Source organism: Bemisia tabaci, chromosome 5, assembly GCF_918797505.1.
Source record: "Bemisia tabaci chromosome 5, PGI_BMITA_v3".
Classification (NCBI taxonomy): domain Eukaryota; kingdom Metazoa; phylum Arthropoda; class Insecta; order Hemiptera; family Aleyrodidae; genus Bemisia; species Bemisia tabaci.
In genome coordinates, this window is record NC_092797.1 from 5,874,139 (window position 1) to 5,898,667 (window position 24,529).

The 24,529-nt window shown below is 38.3% G+C and overlaps 2 protein-coding genes and 1 long non-coding RNA gene across 4 annotated transcripts in view; 1 reads left to right on the top strand and 2 right to left on the bottom strand.

Annotated features, from left to right (window-relative positions):
* Positions 1–19,664, bottom strand: part of LOC109034879 (uncharacterized) — a 57,148-nt gene extending 37,484 nt beyond the window's left edge. The window contains exon 1 of the mRNA XM_019048264.2: positions 19,523–19,664. The gene's annotated coding sequence lies outside the window, so the exon portion shown is untranslated. The remainder of the gene's footprint in view (positions 1–19,522) is intronic.
* LOC109034880 (uncharacterized) lies at positions 149–8,477 on the top strand. Of its 2 annotated transcripts, XR_011899978.1 has the most exons (4): positions 149–290; positions 2,177–2,457; positions 6,478–6,607; positions 8,289–8,477. It is a non-coding gene; the product is annotated as an uncharacterized lncRNA (long non-coding RNA). The 2 variants fall into 2 exon arrangements; XR_011899977.1 differs by lacking the exon at positions 149–290 and having other exon boundaries at positions 818–2,457.
* LOC140224723 (uncharacterized) lies at positions 13,128–19,516 on the bottom strand. Its single transcript, XM_072301124.1, has one exon. The coding sequence runs from the start codon at positions 19,437–19,439 to the stop codon at positions 18,174–18,176; it is 1,266 nt and encodes a 421-aa protein (XP_072157225.1). The 5' UTR covers positions 19,440–19,516; the 3' UTR covers positions 13,128–18,173.
* Positions 19,665–24,529: the final 4,865 nt, after the last annotated feature.

The window sequence follows — 24,529 nt, forward strand, 5'->3', positions numbered from 1 at the left end:
GCTTTCCGTTAAACGATGTTAAATGACAATTATTTCACTCACTAGCAGACATTCGATTAAATAAAATGTGCAAACTTCCGCTATTACGCTTTACGCTTTCAAATTTCGCGCTACGCGCAAAATTAGTCACTCTCTGTCGAAAAATTAGCTTTGAGGCAGTGAACATTTTTCTCGATTATAGTTTTCAAAAAGGAGATGATGAGCGTCATTAAAAGAGGAAATCAAACAGGCGAACAGAGGGAATCGAAATTCTGTCAAGTGTCAAAGTACCTTTACATAAAATTTCTAAGGTCGGTAAAACATTATTTCCTTCGAAATTTTCACCTTTTTGATAACAGAGACGCTTAATCACTCCCTTCCTCATCCGCCATTTGTCATTCTCTTAGAAGAGGTAGTACAGTCAATTTTTAGAGGTGCGCCCTTTTGATAGCTTGAGAGACGTCTAACATTTTTTTTCTCTTCAAAATTATGATTAATTAGGGCACATCCCATTTTTGGCTGTGTTGCTCACGTAGCCCTTGAAACACTACTACAATGAGACAAACGAAACTAACACATTACGGAAATAAAGCAAATGGAAAGACGGCGCAGAGATACAACTATTCGTACTTTATGGATGTCCGTGTTGCATCTGAAAATTGAAGGCGCGATGGCGCGAGCTGTGAATTCGCAATGTTCCGCAGCTCTGCTTTAGTTATGCTGCGAATGAGGTGTCGTCATGTCGTGAGAAAAGTTAAAAACGAGGCTCAATTATTACGGCTCTCCGGTTTACGGCTATGTTGCTCATACAGTCTTTAAAGCACCGCTAAAAATACAAATAAGACAAACTGAAACAAACACAGTATGGAAATAGAGCAAAGTAAAAGGAGGCGCATTGATAACGGCGCAGAGATACAACTATTCGTACATGATGGATGTCTGTGTTGCATCTGCAAAATTGAAGGCGCGGTGGCGCTATGCGTGAACTCGCAATGATCCTTTCTATGCTGCCAGAGGGAAGTCGATTCAAGAGAAAAATTTAAAATGCCCGATTACGTCTCGACTCGGTTGCTCCTCAATTTCTTCTTCTTTTTTCAATTTGAGGTTTGATCCTCTTTTTAATTCACAAATATTTACAGGCCTCCGTCTACGGCACGTACGTACCGCGGTACCTCACAACTCGCGTGGCTAATTTTTTAAACAAGGCTCCTGTCAATTTGACCGGGCTTCAGCATCTAAGGATTCATGAAAATATCATTGCACCTTGTTCGCAAAAAAAACTCTGGATTCACGCGGGGAGCCAAAAGAAGCCATTCACAATCAGTCAGTGAATTTGAATAAAATTTAGTTATATTTAATCTTGCAAAATTAGGCTTCGAATGTTCAGTGATGTCCCAAAATATTGTCATTGCTGACAAAATGATTGTTGAATGGGACCTCCTGCAGCCTGCTTTAGATCTATGGTGCATTTAATATACATGTATTCATACTTCCTTTTTTTTTATTTTTCTTACGGAACAACGTGTCTCTCTTACAAAATTTCACCTTCTACTTCCTAGATTGAATGTTTCATTTTTCGATGACTTTAAAAAATCTTCTTGGCGCACATATTTTCGGGTTCATGAACCCGAAAAAACGGAAATGATGCATCATTTTCCGACTTTTAGTCTTTAAAAGCAGTATTACAGGTTGCAAGCTCAAGCTCTGGCTCGATTCTTCTAGGAAAGAATGATTCACGGAAGCGTCTGGTACCTAGCTTTGATTTTTTTTATATATTTCTCTTTCATTTTACAAGTGTCCCGGTTACTTAAAAGTGTTCAATTTTGCAATTTTGGCTCTGTGCGGTTACTTAATAAACTTCGAACCTGAAAATAGCGTAAAATTGTGCTGATTTGCCAGAAATTTCTGGACCGCCTTTCACGTCGGGGTGCCGAAATATCACTTCGCGCTCCTTTAGCCGGCTGAGGGTCTACGCCCTGAGATGCGCGCCAGTCCGACCCTGATCAACTTGACCTTTCCAGAAATAAATTAAAAGTATGGAAAAGGTACAGAAGTTTTAACCTTATTTTCAGTCCCGTCTGAAAGCAAAGCTCAGGCTTGAATGATCGATTATCAATATTTCCAAATTTGAAGCTATGGTAGAGAATCGATTCAGGTGTTCGTTGCGAACACCCTGTTTATCGATCATTTTCTACAGGTTTAAATGGTGGATCGATCGATCGCAAAGCACTTATGTCTACTCAGAAATCATCGCCGATGCTAGGTTTTGGCAACGGGACGGAAAGATTATTGAAACTTCACGCAGCAGCTGCTTTATTCGGTGAATTGGTGACCTTGCAGTGCAGAATCTATAAGCTCCTTGACGACAGTCATTGCAAACGGACCCGAAGGCGTGCATTGCACTGCAGTGCAACATTGTTACAATGGACACTGATATGTTGCCAACTTTACCTGCTTTTGAATGGAACACTGAACAAGGTAAGATTCGAGCCACCACCAGCTGTAAAGTTTCTTGAAAACTGCATATAGTAAATGTCTATCGTGTTTGAATTGAGGACCATGCCGGAAGAAGGGCGTATGTACAAGGTTCAGCGTCGTTAGAAAAACGCATTTGAAGATTTGAAATGGTGTCCCGAAAAATGAAATGCAGCAGTTGGTTAAACCAAAGTCAATTCTCTTAAACTAGATCCTACAGCTTTGAAATCCATTAAAAGTTTAAAAGAAATAAATAATTTGCCCTCTGTAATCATTGGACAAAGTAAGCCAGAGATACGCCCTTCTTTCGGAATCCTTGTATGTACGATAAAAAAGAGGATCGTTTTTCTTCGATAACTCATAAAGTAATGAAAAAGAAGAAAATCGGGGAAATGACTTTCTGCTAATACATTTCAGTATTCTAACGAGCCAAAGTTTTTAAAGATCGGGTCACTGGTTGCAGAGAAACCCAGCTTTTTCTGGGCGCACTTGTGATTGCTGAAGACACTAAATTCACTACTAAGTTGATTTCCTTCTTTTGTATCTCGTGACAAAATTAATTTAAAGGAAATCAAAGAAAACAGTTTCTGCAGAATTTCTTCAGCTTTCTAACGAGCTATAGTTTTTTAAAATCGGAGGTTTATTAGCGGAAAAAACTGAACTTTTCCGGTTGCACGTACATGAGAAAAGTGCATTGTTATTGTCGTCGGAAAACTGTTATAATCCGCTGTTGCTCCTTATTGAGTCTGGAGGGTCTCCAAAGGTGGTCGAACATTCAATTGGTTACGAATTGCACCCATTGGATTCTGTTTGTCTAATATCAATTACATCTTGCCCCCCCCCCCTTCCAACGGTATGGGATATGCTGTGTTGCCAATCGTCCAGAAATGAACCTTATTGGTATAGCGGTTTCTTCTTAAAATTATTGTCTTTTCTTTGGTTGTCATTTTAAACTGTGGAATTCCTTATATGTTTGAACCGAGTGTTGCTTAATAATTTGATACATTGTCCGTAAAAATGAACTTTTCAATGGCCAAACCTTCATCACCGAATGCTCCAATGTTATGAGGATGGAAAATGCATTGATTTAATCATTCAAAAAAAAAAAAATGCCCCTATAGAGAACTTTTCTTGTCATTTTTCAAGAGTATCTGATGAAAATTCTGTAAGCTCTTGTCTGTTAAGCTTCATTGATCTTATAATGTTGCCAAATTTAATTAACTCTCAGATAAGGTACGCCCCTTGACCGCTTCCCACTCCAACCCCCCAAGCGCTTCGTCGGGTAATCATTTTCAATAAAAAAACCCATGTTGAATATTCTGTAGTTGTTCATGCGACAGATTTCCACTTTTATTGATTAAAAAACTTAAGATCTGTCCGATGTTGCAAAGTTTCTGCAATATTTTTCGTAATATTCTCGAGAAGTATACGTTCGCGCCTGCGAGTAAGGTGGCTGATATATGTAGGAAGTTCCACGCTGCGGCGCGTCATCACAGCAGCCATTTGGGAGATTTCACTATCGCGTACTTGTGTATCTTACATCAAACATACATAGAGTCACGAGAATTTGTTTATAAACTTGCAACTCCGAACAACTCCGAAACTTAAAGCTTCGGACTGCATTAACATTACTAATGTAATATGTGCAATAAATCGTAACTCTCACATTTCACGTTCTGTGATGTACAGTAAATAAAAATGAATAAATAATCATTCTATTCGGCTAAAACTATTCCTTCTAATGAGAACAAAATGGAAGTGACACTTCTTTCACCAGAAAACAGGTAAAAATCCATATCACGGAAGGCAAAATGTGTAAATAAGAGGAGAAAAGTTCGTTGGCCGGAAGAAGGGCGTATCTTCGGTGTACTTTACAGGTCAATTATTCACGTAACAAATCGACAGATTTTTCTCAAACTTGGAGGATACTCTCACTATTCGACGTAGAATCAGAAAAGCAGAATGTTGAAAAAAGGGCGTATCTCGAGATACGCCCTTCTTCCGGCATGGTCCTCAATTAGAGTACCTTTACAGGGAGAGTATGGACAACTCAATTTATGTAGCTCTTAGGGCCCAAAAGGGCGACACGTGAAAAACGAAAATCACTAGAAAAGTGCGCCGCTGCCAACCTATGTATTTGAAAGACCAATCAATAAGGCCGCCAGCGCACAGTAAACAAGCGTTTTTTGACTGAATGGACCACTAGACAAGGTACGAATTTAAGCGATCTGATACATGTTTCTTAACCAGAATTTCACGTAGAAAACGATTGATACAACGAAAATTACTGAAACCAACTCCTAACGAAGATATTAACGTTTTTTTTCACATTGGTTACGAGGAATTTGAACTGCCCGCTCACAAGAAACTCAAAGCTCTACGTGAGTCAAATCGCCCACTACAACGGTTTCAGCTAGCTTCTCAATCGAGCAATGTTCATTTCCCACCATGTGTTGTTCAAACTATTAGCAATTTGCTATAACTGAGCCAAAGCGTCAAGATTGAGGTTGCCAGATTTTTATATCGCAGAGACTGTCGTGATAACGTTTAGCGTGCGATGTGAATCACGTAGAGCATTGAGTTTTCATGAGCGGGTGGTTTGAGTTCACGCATCAAGAATCATTAAATATCTTTGTAAGGAGTTGATTTCGGTAATTTTCGTTGTGTGCGTCGTGTTTTACGTAAAATTTTAGTGAAGAAACATGTATCAGAATGCTGAAATTCGTACCTTATCTAGTGGTCCATTATGACTTTGAAACTGAGAAAATTTACGCGAAATCAAAGTTTCATACGTGCTTTTATAATTTTTGGTCTGTGTACCTACTCTCAAAGTTAAAATAAGTACCACTGGATAATTCGAGTTCGTGGGTTGGCTGCCTTTTTGAGCCCCAAGAGCTACATGACCTGATCAAAAAACTCAGTCCAAATGAGAAACTATTGTTTATAGTTTTCATCAGAATAAAGGAATTTGAACTTCCTACTCAGTAAAAAACGAAAATAAATGTGGGCCAACTCGTCTTGAAAACAAAATTATTCGGGAAGTAACCATTGTTTAGATTATAGAAATGTTCCGTCCCACTTGGGTAGGTACATACATGATGTTTTTGCACTTGTCGCTTTTTTAAGACGAGAAGATAGCTTACACATAATAAAAATGAAAGGGAAAGGTGGATTTTAAATCGATAAAAATTGATGACGCTGATACTTGCTTCTGCTTTGAATTTGGATTTGTCATGGAAATGAGCATTCGAAACTTGACAACCTTGTTGAGGTGAGCTCTTGAGCAAATGCATGTCGGAGCATAATAATTTAAAACCTCTGCGCGGACAAATGAGAATGGACCACTAGACAAGGTACGAATTTAAGCAATCTGATATATGTTTCTTAACCATAATTTCACGTAGAACACGATTCAAACAACGAAAATTACTGAAACCAACTCTTAATGAAGATATTATTGTTTTTATTACACATTGGTTACGAGGAATTTGAACTGACCGCTCACAAGAAACTCAAAGCTCTACGTGAGTCAAATCGAGCACTACAACGGTTTCAGCCAGCTTCTCAATCGGATAATGTTCATTCCCCACCACGTGTTGTTCAAACTACAAGCAATTTGCTATAGCTGAGCCAAAGCGTCAAGATTGAGGTTGCTAGATTTTTATATCGCAGAGACTGTCATGATAACGTTTAGCGCGCGATGTGAAAGACGTAGAGAATTGAGTTTTCATGAGCGGGTAGTTTGCATTCACGCATCAAGTTTCATTAAATATCTTAGTAAGGAGTAGATTTTGGTAATTTCTGTTGTGTGCATCGTGTTCTACGTGAAATTTTGGTTAAGAAACATGTATCAGAATGCTGAAATTCGTAACTTGTCTAGTGGTCCATTCGCAAGCGGTGGCAAGGCGTACATTATCGATAATTCGATCAATCGATACATCGCAAAGCTCGCCACGCCACTGTTCAGTATAAATAAGACGACTTAGCTCGCGAAGCGGTTCAGTATTTTTTCTTCATTTCCAGCGTTTAAATCTCCAGTGAAGTGTTTGATAATATTCACCTTGTTCCAACCTCAGGCCGCGAGAATGTTCGCCCGCAGTCTCTAACGATCCCTCACTTTCTGCAATTCATCTATTTCAAAACCAATACAACTGTAGGTACCTTTAAGATTTCAAAATTGTCGTGAATGGTTTAATTTACTTGTAAAATTCATGACTCAGTTTCCCGAGTTTTCAAAATTGATAGGAGAGCGAATTTTAGAATTTATTCACAGGTACTTAAAAGTAAATTACATTTTGCAATCAGGAACTACAATTTCTGGCTCACTTTGGAAACAACATAATGTGCATAAAAATTAATTAATTAATCATTTATTGGAAACGAGACAAATTTAGCTATGTTGTTACCCAGAATTCTTAATAATTACAACCAGCCTTAAAATGATGACAGATATACATTTGTTTCAACTTGATAAAATTACACCATGACTAGATCTGATTATTAAAGGAATTAGACAAATTAAAGGACTTACAACTAATTCTTACAGTTTTACTATGCATGTAGGTGTTTTTAGGAATGGGCCAGAAATTGTAGTTACTCACTGCAAATTGCAGTCCACTTATGGAGACTGTTGAATGTCAAGAAATCATTTGATTCCACGGTACGAACTCGCTGTAAAAAATTATCCAAGGGTAAAAAAGATGTAACTAGGTGAGTTTTAACGAGTTTTTAAAGCTCCAGTTGCTTACTTTTTCCCTTAGATAATGACGACTTCAGAGTTCCTTCAAATGATTTTTGGAAATGTTTTCGGATCAATTTACCAGTCAAGAATCCTTTCATGTCATTTTTTCAAAGTTACACACAAACTAATAGAAATTTCCCGCTACTCCTCAAAAAATTCTAATAAATAGGCACATCGCTAATGAAACTAGAGGGGCATGGATCAAGGTTTGAAGCCGCAAAATTTCAGTCTTATTTTATTTCAATGCAAAGGAACTGAACAGACTTAAAATCTTGAAATCCTCCGTGACCTTCCTTCAACTAATCTAAAAATACATTTCTTACTTTTATACTTAAATTTTTTTAGTATTTGTGAAGTACCTTGGAGGGGCTTGGAGGACAAGGCGCAGAAGTGCAGTTTTTGAAAAAATTGAGCTAAAGATTATTTCAAGTAAGGCTAGTCTTGATGCATATTCTGTGAAAAATTCACTCCCGAATTCGAATTTTCAAGCATCAGAAAGTAAGTCTGAACTTTCTCTCCGCCATAAGGATCCATGTAATTTCGAGGCTTCAAAAATGTATTTCTTGAAATGGCAAAAACTGCACTTACGCGCCTTGTCCTCCAAGCCCCTCGTTTTGCAGTTCTCCTGCTTCTCCAAAAGAATGGCTCACCGCCACCGTTTACAATCATCAGCGGGCTGATTGTTGACATTGATAAACAAAGCTATAGACAAAGAAGACAAAAGGGATATGGAGGGATCCTATTGGCGGAAGTAGGTGGTTGCAATGGACAAAGAAGGTAGATAATAGACTAACTAACAACACCCCTCGCGAGATCCTACAGTTAGTCCATCATTTTCTTTCTTCGTCTATAGGAACCAACCCTTTATGACCAATAGGATCGCTCCATATTCCCTACGTCTTTTTTGTCTATTGCTTTGTCCATCAATTTCAACAATCAGCCCGCAGCAATCTTCGGTGCAAGTCTTTGTTTTACCATAACGCATAACACAGACATTAAAAGGATGATATTAAAATATTCTCCTTATTCTAAGCCGTTCTTTTTATTCCTCTGGTATATGATTCCTATCTTTCTCGTTTCTATTTAATTTTAGGTTGCTGGAACCGGGTTTAACATCCAGTCCCTGGCACCACGAGCAGATTCCAGGGTCAGTTTCAACGCAGAACTGAATACCGCGGTTTCTCTCGTTTTGCTTGCACTAAACTATCCACGTATTCATCTGAAAATTTGTTTGTCGCCTTTCTTAAAATATTGTGGTCAATAAAGACGTCTTGATAACACATTTTATGGTTGTGTAATTTTTTTGGTTTGGGTCACAAGATCACCAAGATTCAATCATCTAAAGAGCCTCCCTAAAAAAGGGCCTTTTTTGGCCCCTTTTCGGGAACCCGGGGATTTCGTTCGTTTGTGGCTTAAATGAAACCTTATGATGAGGTAAGCCTCCAGTAAAAATTTTAGCTTGAGTATACGTCTAGTTTCCGAGATACAGCGTTGCAAAGTTGGCATATTTGAGCTTTAAAATTCTCATATTCTCAGGTATCTTATTTTCTCAGAACGATTCAATTGGATGTTTTATGATATTTTGTGACATTTTATCAAATGTTAGTATTATTTTCGAATGCATATTTCAATTGAAACATTAATACTGCTAATTCTGTTAAAACAACGTTGCAAAGTTGACATAAAAACCTATAAAAAATGTTAATTTTATCAAGTTTCTTAACTTAAAAACGAACTTAATGACCGCTAAAAGATATGTTTTTGGGGTTTAGATGCAATTTTATGATAGATTAAGACTTTCCTTAAAATTTAACTCAAAATGCAAGTATAGTTTCAATGATACAGGGTTGCAAAGTTTATATATTTGAGCTTTAAAAATGTCTATATTTTTGAGTTCTGTGTTTAAGAAGCAACTTTCGTAGAATTTAATCACGATTTGAGGCAGGAAACCAACCATTTATGTCATCTGTAGATGAATGTTTGTATTTGCAAGAAGAATTCTTTGACCGGTGGTGATACAGCGTTGCCATGCTTAAAACTTTGAACTCTGTATGGATTATGATTTTTTCTTGTTGAACACGACTTCAATGGGTATCTTAACTCGTATCAAGGCAAAATATCAAGGGCTGATGTCAGTCCCAGGAAACGATTGGTTTTGGAAAAAATACTGCTGCCAAGTTTATTCATAATTATTTTCAAACAAAAATAATAAAATGATTTTAAAATAAAGATGCTTCTAATTTAATTTTTTAACTTTTTTTTATTTTGTTTAATTTTTTTTGGTAATTTGTTTAGTCTTTTGTGATTTTTTTATATTTGTTTATGAATATCCGTGAAAATATTTTTTTCGATTGATACGTGAGTATAGTCTTGCCTTCAAATATATAGCAAGTACCTCAACATGTTGCCGATTTTTTACTTTTACCAAGTATCTCAATTATTTTGAGGCATCTGGATCAAAGATATGTTTTCAACATGCTCTATACATATACGAGCTTGTTATGATTGGCACTGCCAAGACACTGCACAGTTGCGTATTGAGAAAATGCAACTTTTTTCCAGATATATTTCACTGGGAGATGGATGTATTTTTTATCAGAATGGAGGGGTCAGCGAATGCTACCAAGAATTTACATCCAGTGCCGAGATCATAATGTGAATGCTTAAATCCATTTTGAAATACAAGTATGAAACATGACAATAGCCTGGTCTTTCTCTTCGGAATGCTGTCATACTGTGACACAGAGGTCTTAAAACTATGGGGACAACCCTCAACAAAAATGGAACTTTAACAACTTATTAATGAAAAAATAGTTAGTAGCTATGCCGAAATAATAATTTTTGACAAATCCATGCAACAATATTTTAATAATTTTAAGTATTTAATTCTTTTAATTTCTTTTTCTATAGATTTATTTATTTAATTTATTTTTTCATATTTAATTTTTTCATCATTTGTAATTCTTAAGTCGAAGATATTCTATTCTTTAAGGAACAATGAATGTATTGTCTGTATCAAGATTTATTTGTACTCAAAAAACTGGAGCGTTTCCATAGTTTATGTTCGTTTTTGCATTCTGCCTAAAAAAAAGTAAAATTGACAACCAAGGCAAGGTAGAATTTTTTAGATTTTGAAAGCAACACTGATGCTGAGCCATTCATTGTATGCCATAAATTCACTTGGATTACGTTTTAAAATCAGACAATTATTGGAAGTATCCTTATTTTAAACTTATTTTATTATGGAATGTTAAGAGAAACTTAAATAAAATTGGCAACAGTGCCATTTTCATTCCAATTTTCACCTAGGATTGACAAAAGTCCTCCTCATTTCTTTGTTTCACAATATCACTTATCAACAATTGTTCAATCTTGTCTTCAATAAAATAACACAAAATAGACATTTTCCCAGATACAAGTTGAAAACTTTGCAACACTGTACTATCGTATCCTTTCATAAATTATACCATGCATCTACGAGTATCACTAATTGTTGATTCTATGCCCCAAAATACAGTTCGATCTTCAGTAATAGCGGTTTGTGAATGAGAAACTTTAAAAAATGAGCTTTTTAAAGCTGAAAAATGTGAACTTAGCAACGTTGTACTGCCAAAACAAGGCTTACGCATGAGTCAAAATTCTTACTGGAGACTTTTTATATTATAATTTATCGTGTGCACCTTGTGTAAGTATTGTAAAGTCATTTTTGAAGTTGGTTTTTGGAAGAAAATCCATAAAAATATGAGAATTTTAAAGCTCAAATTTGCCAACTTTGCAACGCTGTATCTCGGAAACAAGACATATACTCAAGCTAAAATTTTTACTGGAGGCTTGTCTCATCATAAGGTTTCATTTAAGCCACATACGAATGAAATCCCCAGGTTCCCGAAAAGGGGCCATTTTTAGGGAGGCTCTTTGTTTCGGCTCTCTTTGAAAGGTCATCATTACTCCAGTCTTTCAAGCTGCTTGATGCCTCTACTAATTTAAGTTAATTATCTTTCTTTTCTTTTTTTCCCCCTATTTATCAGTGCCCTAGAGCCGAAAAGGTCTAACTCACATTTTTGGAAAAATTGAGAATTTGGTAGCCCTTACGCCTGTCATGAGATACGGAGTTTCAAAAGTTGCGATTCGCACTGGAATGAGGGGGGCCGACGCGCGGTTTTTCCCTGATGTCTCGAAAATATTAAAATGAAGTTGGGTAACTTTGACTCTGGGGTACTGATACGAACTCTGGATACACGAGTGCACTAGTTTTTAAAGCACTCCCCTCAGATGAGTAAACATAAATTTTATGCATCTCGACGAGTTTTTCGCAGCATGAACATGTGTCATTTAACATAATTAATGAATGTTTAAACGCAATTCTGGCCATTATCCGCACCCTTACTGCACTGAAGAAGTAAATTGTTCTATTCAGGGGCTAAAATACACACTGAGGTGGTGTTATAACTTTCAATGCATGTTAATGAGTCCTGAAAGTATAAAGCTACATAAATATTCAAAAATTGTAATTGCCATTTTATAGCTGTTCCAGACTAGGAGACAGACAATCGCAAAGTAAGTGCCTAAATTTCACTTATTTTGTGTCAAATTATTGAACTTAATGGCAACACATTAAGGTGCAATTTATTTTACTTAAGTCATCTTCTTAGAATTCGTTGAAATCTGTGCAAATTGGGTAATTTTGGCTGAGCAACAAATCAAACGATACAAAATGCAGTAAAAAATTTATTTTCAGTGCGTCAGTTTATTTCTTAGTTTAATTGTACCTTTATTTAAAATGCACATCTGTTACAATTTCTGCACTAAAGTTACACTAAAAATATTGAAGCTCTGTATAGTATTAGAGCTTTTGATCTTAGGGAGACACCAAAATACAAACATGCGGCAGTCATCCCTTCCTTTTCCTAAGATATTTCTCTGTTTTGCTAGTTTAGTTTGGTGAGGTGTCATTCTAATATAAATTTATTTTTAAAAAAAATACTAGGCGGAATTATTCTGGAATTTCAATTGAAATTGTCCAAGAAATTGTTAAATTAAATCGGTTTCAGGGTTCTCTTTAAAGAACCAGACTATTTTATTGACACGTTACTAGAATGAACGCGCATGCAAGATAAAACAAACGTAGGTAAAAAATAAAATAAAATACGACAAGAGTAAAAAAAATAGTTTGAATTCAAAGCTGGTTATAAGGATACATGGTTTGATAGTGCAATTACGTTGTTCAGCACCAAGGAATGCCCATGTATTTAGCACGTTAAATATTTTTTAGGCTTTCTTCATTAAAAATGTTCATATTACTATTACCCACGTGTTAGTAAACTCCACGTGTTAGCAAAAAGCCATAATTGGGGAAGCTCTTTCCGCGGAGGCTGTGAGAAACATTTCAACGGTGAAACTACTAGACCACGTATCTCGGTTGGCAACGTTGCAGACTTCCTGAAATACTTCATCCCTTAAATTGGAAACTCTCCCTCAACGTTAATTCTCAAAAACTTCCATGATTGTTCTTCTTTGCGAAGAACGCTCTGCGAAAAGTTCAAGAATTGATGATGATTTGTTCTCCATCAAGCTAATTAAATGGGATCGGAGATTTTTAAACACCGCGGACATAATACGTGGTCTGGTCTTTCAGCGGCGATTTCAGCTTCATTGAGCTCTTTCCAATCAGTGACTCCGTACAGTGATTTCATGCCGCATGGGAGAAATTGAAATAAACGGAGTTCTTGCAAGTGTCATGGATTTGCGAATTATAAGTACCACTTCCTGTGCTACATTTAGCGAGAAACACGACGGTGCCAGGTGCCACTGGTTTAAATTATTATTTCATGAAATTTTTTCAGGCTTTCTGGGTTAGAATTAAAATAATTTTAAATTTGTTTCATAAACATGTATACTGCTCTTGTATTCAAAATGAGAGCGACAAAAAATATGGATAAACTTTTCAAAATTTATTTTTGATGTTATTTATTTTTCAACAGTAAGTTACAATGAAATACTAAACAAAAAATGTATCCTTCTTAGCCTCTGTTAAAAGATCTCACATCGGAAATATTAACTGCGGAATTTGGAACTAAATCAGACATATTCATGTTAAACAAAAAATAAACTGCGAAATAAGCGACATGAAAAACTAAAATTAATATAAAATTAATTTAATATTTTGGATACATATTTACAACAATACAGTGCGATAGAAATGGCGGCAAAGAGACACTATTACGTCAAAAAGAACGAAATAGGTCTCCTAACTCAAATAACTTAACAGCACACTGCGATTTTGCAACCATCGCAGACGATCTTCATTTACAGTAATTCAAGTAAGAACAGACAACATCAAGAAAAGTCTAGAGTAATAAATAATTCACTAATCTAGTTGACATTCTTCGTGTTACAAAACTGAAACTTAATTTAATTTTCAAAAATTACAATATGAGAGATGCGACATCGCTTGGTGAGCGGTAGACTCTCGGTCTCAAAACAGAAGGAAGTGGACGGACACTTTGTTTTTCTTCTTCTTTTTTTTCCCGGTTGCGAAACGAATCTATTCTACTTCAATACTTACATCCCGGTTTATTTATGTTTATTTTTTGAATTTAGTAGCGACCATTCCCAGAATTGAAAAGATTGTTTGATTGTAATTCAGTCCTGGCAATACTCAAACTCCCCATCCGGAAAATTTAGTCCGAATCGTCTACGTTATCATTGCGCGCATATCCTTCGCTGCGAGCGGGAGTGAATGCCGGAGCGCCTTCGTTTCTAGTAAATACAACACGGTCATCCATGGAGCATTAATGGTTGCATCAGCGGGTGAGGGGCAATAATGTTACGATTGCTGGCTAAGCAATAATGTACGCGCGAGCTCTCCATAAAGCCCTCTCATTCTGTTGAATGCAACACGATTCCCTATTTCAATTGATATCATAGATAATTTTCAAAGAAGTTCGGAGGGAAACACTTTCCAACAACGCAGTCGAGAGAAAAATAGTCACAATAGTACTTTTCTGGTTTTCAACGCTGTTATCTGTTCGATATTACGCAATTTTCCATTGCGTGATGCTACGTGTTCTAGGAGAGATGTAGATTTCGCGATGGATGGGAATACAAAGGGACGATCACGGGAGGAAATTGGAACTACGCTTGACTCAATTTCTCACAAAATTTCTTACAATCAGCTGACAATGGGACGGATGAAAATTGAGGCGACCGTCAAGCCGTTCCGTAAAAATGTTTGAAGAATTTGAATGCATCCTTCCTTGTCAACTTTAGACTTAAATATTAACACTGACTCGCAAAATGCACAAATTTTTCCCCTTCAACAAGATCTACATGAACCATTGAGTTAACTTGTTCCATTGAGAATCTTGGGGATCAAGGTGGATACGTCCATTCAGATATTAGTGATTTCAACTGAAACTGGTCTTAAAATAATTTACAGGGTGTCCGAAAGTTAACTTACTTATCTTTCAGGATCGATTTTTCGGCTAAAATATCACTTTTTTTCTTATACACATGCCCGAAAACGCTTCATAAGTGAGCTATGCGCTTCCTAAGTTGCAATTCTTTTTCTTTCAAAATGATGTAACTCCTTGTTATATAGTCGTAAGCGGCTGAAACCTTGTGCAGGGGAGGGAGAATTTTTTTAAGCGTTCCGTTCATTTTTTGTGTTTTCAAGGACGTGCCTACATCTCCGGAAAATGAAATTACAAGCGTTCCCAAATTTTAAAATTGCGATACATTTTTTGGTAGATGATATTTGGAAAAACGGATTACGGCACACGAAAGAGCGCAAAAATCATGGCCACAAAGTAGTGCACAAAATTTTCCCGAAACGCGTCATTTCGACGCAACAGAGCTTTGGAAAAGTTTCAGAATTTGGAAGCTCCTTGCTCGGTAGACAATTTTTACTGTGGGAAATGTGAGAAAATTGCCTACGGTGCAAGGGACTCCGAAAATTTCGAAGCTATCGCGACGGCTCTTCCTCGCTCCTTGCTACGTAGGCAGTTTTCTTAATTCCCTGGAGTAAAAATTGTCTACCCAGCAAGGAGTTTCAAAAATCTGAAACTTTTTCAAAGCTCTGTTGCGTCGAAATGACGCGTTTCTGGAAAATTTTGTGCAGTACTATGTGACCATGATTTGTTGCGCTTTTTCATGTGCCGTAACCCGTTTTTACAAATATCAACTACCAAAAAATTTATCGCATTTTTAAAATTCGGAAACGCTTGTAACGTCATTTTCCGAACACGTACGTCCTTGAAAACACAAAAAATGAACAGTACGCTAAAAAATACGGCCCTGCACAAAGTTTCAGCCACTTGCGACTAAATAACGAGGAGTTCCATCAATATGAAAGAAAAAGAATGGCAACTTTGGAAACGCAAAGCTCACTTATCAGGCGTTTTCGGGCATATGTGTAAAGGAAAATAAGTCATATTTTGAGCCGAAAAATCGATTCTGAACGTTCAGTACGTTAACTTCCGGACACCCGGTATATTCTGGAAAAAATCCACGATGAAAATATAATTCACAAGCGCCGAATCCGAGTTTGAACTTTCACTCCGCCAAGAATAAATATAATTTTGAAACTTTTGATCAAGTATTCGTCAGAATAGCAAAAACTACACTCAAAAATTATGATGCCAAGGTTCATAATCGATGATATCTTCACAGATTATTGACTTATCTCTGCTTGGAAAAAAAGTGAGGATCACGAGAAAAAAGAAAGCAAAACTAAATTTTTGAGCAACCGGGGATTCGAATTGGAAACGTACAACTGGGAGCTGCAATATTATTATGTTGTTCATTTTTGACAAGAAGAAACTCCACTTACAGGGGCCGTTCATAAAATACGAAACGCTTTGGAGGAGGGGGCAGGGCTGGGTTGAGAACAACATCTGATCAATTTGTTTTGATGTGTTAAAGGATTGGAACCTACGTGACAATAAAATTATGGGCTGGAAAGCGAGGGAGGGGGTTCGAAACATCCCGATTTTATCGTTACGTATTTTATGAACGGACCCTCTGTCCACCAGAATTTTCCTACTTTCTTCTAAACAATGTTAATTCTCGAAAAACGAGTTCGAAGTTGCGTAATTTGAGCTCAAATTCATACACGCATCTCCGAGGAGGCTCAGATTGCGCGGCGTCTGGGAATATTCTTCTGATCGTGGATTCAGTCTTGAGCGCAGGTTGCCTCAGCTTCTGTGCAGTTGGACTACATTATGCATTTGGGAACTACTATTTCCAGCTCAGTTTAAAAACACCGTATACATATACAGGGTGTATACTAAAACAGGCTGGTCAAAAATAAGTACTTTAACAGTACATTCTCGAGAAATTCAGTACCTCCTCCAACAGAAAAATTACGTACATTTTCAGTACCTCCATTTGACGAAATTAGAAAAATTTCAAAAATTTGAAACTGCGACTAAAATGACAAAAAGTTTTAAAAAATTCCGGACCTTTCTGCGGAAGTTCCGCACTTATTCAGTACTCCCGGACCGCCCTTCAAAAATCAGTACTATTTTCGGTCTTTCCAAAAATTCGGGATTAGTAAACAACCTGATATACCATTAGTTCAACAACAAACATACGTGTTCTTGCGAAAGAAGCAGAAGTTGTAATTTCTAATTTCAAGGTGTTGTCCATTTCATATCAAAATACGCCTGAACAGACTGATATGACTGAGGCTACTGCGGGTTCATCGTTAAAATCAATTGAAAATGTTCTTATGACAAGAGACCGTAGTCAAACTATTTCTCCAAAAAATCAGGAAAGAAGAAAGAAAACAAAATGTATCGTACAATGGTACGATTGTGCAAATAAATATCGCTCTTCTAGTAATTGCCTTGAGGACTGAGGATGAAGCGGCTGAAATATGTCCATTAGTCAATGGTTTTCATTTTGGAAAGTAACGCGCAACGATGAGGCAGGATAATGGAAACAAATTTAAAATGTTTTTTGAAACAACTCACCGGAAAGATTTTCTTATACTTAACGAGCAACCCCAAGGGCAAAGCTGAACGGATCGGGATGATTTTCAAACAAGGGACGGCAAAAGACGAGGTTAAATCCCAAGTAATTCCATGAGTAAAAGGGGAAATGTGAGCTTATGAATAAGTTTGGCCCAAAGAATACACAGATTTATCGAAGGCTAAAGAATAACACCGTGTGCCTGCGAACTGACGATTTTCCAGGACAAAGAAGAGACCATCCAAATTTTATGATTTGATTTTGCGGCTAGGTTTGCAATTTTATAATACATCACTGCGTCTCTACAGTGCTCTCGTGCGGAATTGGGAAGAAACAAAAATGTCCGTTCGCATAAATAATAATTTAAGAATGGAGAAAAGTCGCTAACTCATTCTCGCCAAATTGTCGCTAAGGCGGTTTTGATCCTTAGCCCTCGATATGCCTTTTTAAGTCTTGTCTTCGCTCAAAAAAAATGTCCGCAATGTGCGCACTTGAGTGCAACTTCACCGGTAAGAACCAACTCTGAAACGTCAGAGAGCTTTTGCACGGACTTGAGTGGTTTTACATCGGTGTATATCGTTAAAGGAAATATTCCACCCTTCTTCTGCGTTAAAGAACGGGAACAATGGGGGCATTAGAAGGGTTTGTCAACTGTGTGCACCAACGAATAAGAAGTCCATTCCTTTCCTCAGCAAAACAGCGTATACAATGAGCTTATTTGGATGATTCTTCAACTGAATGTGTTCGGAAGTACCGATTGAGGATGCTCGTAACACATAAAATAGGATGCCCAAAGATTGCACTTGAAAAGTTTCACAAATCAGTGCACAAAGTGAGACGCCAGATTACTTTTCCGAGTAAAAAAGCCAGTGAATGATCGCACTAAAAAGGATAATCAGCGCAGTGAAGCAATAGATGACTCGTCAGGTGATTTTTCCGAGTAATGAGCGTATGCAATGCTCGGATTTGAATGGTTTTACACCGGTGTGCGCCAACATATGAGATTTCACGTGACCTTTCCGCGAGAAAAAGCGAACGCAATGCTCGCATTTGAGGGTTTTTCACCGGTAAACACCAACATGTGACGCCTCAGATTACTTTTGTGAGTAAAAGAGCGTGTGCAATGCTCGCATTTGAATGGTTTTTCACCGGTGTGCACCAACAAATGAGATGCCAGAGTACTTTTGTGAGTGAAAGAGCGTGTGCAATGCGAGCATTTGAATGGTTTTTTACCGGTGTGCACCAACATATGCTTTGCCAAATTACTGTTCTGAGAAAAAGAGAGAGTGCAATGCGAGCATTTGAATGGTTTTTCACCGGTGTGCACCCACATGTGAGATGCCAGCAGACTATTCCGAGTAAAAGAGCGTGTGCAATGCTCGCATTTGAATGGTTTTTCACCGGTGTGCACCAACAAATGAGTTGCCAGTGTACTTTTGTGAGTGAAAGAACGTGTGCAATGCTCGCACTTGAATGGTTTTTCACCGGTGTGCACTAACATGTGACGCGTCAGATCACTTTTCTGAGTATAAGAGCGTGTGCAATGCTCGCATTTGAATGGTTTTTCACCGGTGTGCACCGACATGTGAGATACCAGATTATATTTATGAGTATAAGAGCGTGTGCAATGCTCGCACTTGAATGGTTTTTCACCGGTGTGCAACAACATGTGACGCCTCAGATTACTTTTCTGAATGAATGAGCGTGTGCAACGCTCGCATTTGAATGGTTCTTCACTGCCGGTGTGCACCAACATATGAGTTGCCAGAAAACTTCTCCGAGTGAAAGAGCGTGTGCAATGCTGGCATTTGAATGGTTTTTCACCGGTGTGCACCGACATGTGAGATACCAGATTATTTTTCTGAGTATAAGAGCGTGTGCAATGCTCGCACTTGAATGGTTTTTCACCGGTGTGCTCGAACATGTGACGCGTCAGATCACTTTTGTGAGTAAAAGAGCGTGTGCAATGCTCGCACTTGAATGGTTTTTCACCGGTGTGCACCAACATATGAGATGCCAAATTACTTTTCTGAGTAAAAGAGCGAGTGCAATGCGAGCACTTGAATGGTTTTTCACCGGTGTGCACCAACATGTGACGCCTCAGACCTCCTTTCTGAGTGTATGAGCGTGTGCAACTTTCGCATTTGAATGGTTTTTCACTGATAAGCACCAACATGGGACGCTCTTCCGATAACGCCTCATCTTTGATTTCCACACTGGTGTGCAGAGTGGCGACCAAGTTATCATCCTCCTCGTCCACTTCTTCTTTCATTTCGTTTAAAATTAGGGCTTGAATATTCGATATAGGAGGACTTTCTGAAGGAGGTTCTTGGCGGGAGAAAAGAGCACCCTCACCTTGGTAGAAGGAGGCATGATCAGTTGCATCACTTCCAGATGCATAGATGCGGGAATCCGATGGGTTCCATTCACGTTTGATGGCTACACCGTCATACTCAGGGTTGGTTGCCGGCAGGGACGTTCCATTCTCAACAGTGAATTCACACTTAACGTCTCCGTTTTGAGCTGTATCCTGCAGTTGCTTCGCCGACTTCATTCTTGCGGTATCATTCACTAGCCACCCTGGACAGAGGTAAATTTAATCGAATATCAATTCAACGGTTGGATTTTTAGTTGTTTGCATACGTGAATCATTTCACGGCGTGAAGATATAATTGCTGAACATTGCAAAAAAAATAGCAACACCATCGAAAAAGTCCGGCCGCATTACCTGGTTTAATCGGGGACTACGACAAAAATGTGGCGAGTGATGGTTTAGAATTCCCGATAAATTTTGATAATGATCGATTAAAAATAACTGAATACGAGGAAATCCTCGTCGGTCATCACGGAGAAAAATAGAACGGTGCTCAGCACCAACTTTGCTCTAATATCCGCCGAATGTGGTGGACTGCAGGAAAACATGTCACCTAGCAGAGGAAGTTTGTGCGAAAGTACAGGAGGAATGTGCTGGGGACAAGTGTTGGCTGTGCCCAAGTGTGGAATGGAATGTTAGAGCAAAATCATCATCCGTCCCATGTGATGAAGTCCATCTTCTGGTACTCAGCGCGGTTCTATTTTTCTCTAGTAATTTAATTCCGCATTATTTTTACATCCCTCGACTAAAGAGTACACCCCATCTTTCCCACCTGTACACAATTCTGTTGGGTAGAAATACGTCCGTTTTTGGACGTCATGTTCGACACGATATGTTAACGCCAAGAAATGGTTTCAAGAGTTGACGTTCAGTAGTTTTTTGACTGTAATATTCTGAGTTCCGTGCTTTTTTCAACTTTCCCCGCGAAGTTTTCCAGAGCCAGAACCAGGAGTGGATTATTCCACGTTACTTGAATACGACAGTGATACGCAAAGTTTCACGGGACAAATCTTATTGATTTTGCTAGGTACGAGCGAGTTTGAATCAAGAGGAACTGTCTCCAATTAGACCTTAGTCCTGAGACCATTAGAAAACATGTTTGACGGTACTCATGACACAGTAAAAAAGGGTCCTTTGAATAGAGGTACGTTGGAATGGAGAAAACATATGTGTCCGCAAAAACTAGATACATCGTCATCTAGAATACGAAATTGCGCAACGCCATTGCGGTGTTTCAAAATCTCTGATCCTATTCCATTCTGCCGAAGGGAAACAAGTCAACTGTTTACTATGGCTTGAAATTTATAGGTGGTATTTTGCTGATAGACAAGATAGGACAAGGCGGTTTTCAAGAAACTGTTGACTAGTTTTCCACGAGAAAAATCAAGTATGACAGGAAATCTTCAACATCGCAAATCGAGATACGCGGTTTAGCACTGTGGCCATCCATATGGACCGAATTTCGTCATTCTGCACTCGACAGTGCATGTAGAGACTCAAAGTTACTTCCTGCGGACCACGGTCCACTTTCAGCCCAGCAGCGATTCTTGAAGTTGGCAACACTGTTCTACCTCCATTGAAATACATGTGAAACAATCGATTCTTGGCGCAGCAGCCTGCCTCGCGTGAAATCGATATTTCCAATGGATTTGAATCGAGGAAAACAGTGTTGCCAACTTGCCATATCGCCAGTGACGGTACCCACGTCGGAGCAAGCTGCTAACTCACCAACGAGTACTTTATTAAAACAGGATGCAGAAGATTAATTTCATCGGGAGAGGGAGACTTTCTCTCATAGGAAGTGGGCATTACTATAATTCTGGGTACAAACAGAATGAACATAATTCAACTCCTAAGGATTTCACGCACCTTCCATATCCATGACCAAATGCAAAACTGCGCAGGTATCTCAATCTCAATTAAGACGTTTAAAGATCCGTGATTTTGTTTTATTTTCATCTTCAAGTTCGATCTGTGGAGAGGGTATAAGAAAATTATTGACGTTTCTGAGTGTAAGTATTGTGCTAGCGCCGTCAAATGACATGGAGCGCGGAACGATCAAACTCCGGAGTGGGTAGTGTGGTATCCAGCGAAAATGAAGGAAATTCATAGCCTAACGCCTCTCTCAACTTGGTGACGTTTATGAACTTAGGTATTCTTGAAAATGTGGTCGTATTGAGACGTGCAACTATTCGAACTCCGGAGCAGGCACGTGGTATTACGCAGAAAGGAAGGGAAACTTTGGTTGTATGAATGCCTCAAATTACTGACGTTTATAGATATTATGCTCGCGTCCTTATCAAGACGCTTACTTTTCACGACATCGTGATGAGAATTTGCAGGGAGCAAAATCTATCCGATCACGAGATCGCGGAGCGCGTGACTGGTGAGAAAATTACGTAGGATGTTTCGAAACTGATCAGCCGGAAATGGTAGTTTCTAATGGGCCTGTTGCATGCAAGAGATACAGCCGCGCGAATAGACTTTTTAGAGGTTCAATGACACGAAAATTACGATGGTCACATTAAAAAAGTCTGAAATACACTCCTTACTGCGCAATTTGCGTTGTTAGGAACGCGCTTTTTCAAATTTCCCGCGTCTGGGGGCAGTTTTCTAATCACCGGAAACGAGCAAACGGCGGGCTCGGTGATTTCCGGAAGATGTCGAGTCGTTGTTGTTGTTGTTATTCTTTCCTTCAGTTTGTTTACAAACCCAACGTGATCTCTTATAGCGGTCCATATACGCTTTATGCAGTAACCAAATCGATCAACTTTTAAATATCCAACGCAATCCTTCTACATTCCATTTCACGATATCACGAGCTCCGATTTTTAGGTTATGTTGTCAGTTTTAGTTGACCGGAAATAGCCGCGAGTTGCCGTTAATTGTTTCCGTTAGAAAACTGCCCCCAGACGCGGGAAATTTGAAAAAGCGCGTTCCTGACAACGCAAATTGCGCAGTAAGGAGTGTATTTTAGACTTTTTTAATGTGAGCATCGTAATTTTCGTGTCATTTAACCACTAAAAAGTCTATTCGCACGGCTGTATCTCTTGCATGCAACAGGCCCATTGCGAGTTGTACTTCCTAGTAACCAGAATCAGCCTAACTGCATTTCAAGATACCGAATTGTCTCCCACGTTTTATTTTTTAACAGGACTGAACACGTAAAAACTTTCTGGGGATTTGCCCTTTATAAAGGACCCCTTACTCACAACATTTTAAGGTCTCTGTGTAGCTTAGTTTTGTGCCTCAAAAATTAAACATGGGAGAAAGTAATGGGCAACATTCAATGTTGATAGGCATTATTCTAATTAAATTGGTCCGCTCCGCTCTGTATAACGGAGATTTATTCAAAAGAAGAGACGCTGCATACGAATAAATTGCGAACGTTCATGCTCGTCATACTACTGGTACCTATTTGAGACTTACAGACAGTTGTAAAATATTGACTGAATGCAGTAAAATTATAAAGAAGTAGAATGTGCTGTAGAGCGGGATGCGTATGTTGCATTTCTGTAAACGATTCTTCGTAGGTGCATTCATATGCAAAGCCAGGTAATTACTTGAGGCAAAGTTATGGATCTTAATTTCTAAAACGTGGCTATTCTTCTATCGGCTGAAAAAACCAGGATCGGGGGCATTTGTGTCCTTTTTTCATAAAAATTGGGGACATTTTTACAAAAATAGACGAGAGAAAAGCCGCGAGAGAAAGCAACATAGAATGAAAAATAGATAATCTCGACACCGAGCTTCCGAAGTTTCGGATCGTTCCCGCCGAAAGACGCCAGCGAGGGTTCGAATTTTTGCCACCTCGCGCGCAACAAAAGCACCGTGAACATTTGAAATTTTCGGCGGCTGATTTTTGTCAGTTTTTCGGGACCTGAACATGAAAATCAGGGACATTCGGGGAGATCAGGAACATCTTTCCAGAATCGGGGACATTCGGGGACTTATGGGACTTTCGGGGCTTCAAAGTTAATATTAAAGTGATTTTAATATTGATTTGGTTATGTATACTCCTCATGTCGAAAATAAGAGAGAGAAAAAAGATAAATCCAAATTTAATACTTCATCCTTGCTGTTATTTAATTGTAACAATAGTAAATAATAAAATACCGCACAAATGAATTTACTTTTCTTGACTGTTTTTATAAGTCTTACGCTAGGAACATAAACTGTTTTTGGGCTTGATTCACACATATCGATGCTAATCAAAAAATCAATTTCGAAACTCGCAAAACTATAATTAATGTAAAATTAATTTACCATGTTTATACAATTTAACATCAAAACAGTTCGATAGGAATAACGGCAAGGTGACATTCTTACGTGAAAATCAACAAAACACATCTCCCAACTCAAGTATTATAACAGCAATCATGCAAAAAATCCCGCACTATCTACATTTACAGTTTTTACATTAAAAACAGACAAAAATGCAGAAAAGTACAGCGTTATTCTCTAATTTCAATGACAATTTTTTAAGTTACAAAACGGAAATCTTTTTCAAGTTACAAATTTTCTTGCAAGACAAAGGATGCAACACAGCTCACTGGAAGGTTCTCGGTCTCTCAATGATAGGTTGTGGATTGACAATTTATTTGAGTTTGTTTTCTTCCGGTTGGAAAGGAAACTGTTCGATTTCAATACATCCTCGTTTTTTGATGGTTGACTTTTATTTTTTGTATTCAGCAACGACCGATCTCAGAATTAAAAAAAATTGTTTCATTCGAATTCAGTCCTGGCAATTTGACTCAAACTTCCTTTCCGGAAAATCTTATCACTGAACGCATACCCTTCCCTGCAAGCGGGGCGGAAAGTGTGCCGGAGCGCCTTCATATCTGGTGAATACAATACGGTCATCTGTGGGGCATTAATATTTGCATCAGCGGATGAAGAGCGACAGCGTCGTGGTTGCTGGCTCAGAAATAACGTACCAGCTCTCCATAAAGCCCTCTCGTTCTGCTGAATGCAACCCACTTCCCTAT

Coding starts and splice junctions, on each gene's coding strand:
- LOC140224723 (XM_072301124.1), bottom strand. CDS start 19,439: ATGAAAGAAGAAGTGGACGAGGAGGATGATAACTTGGTCGCCACTCTG.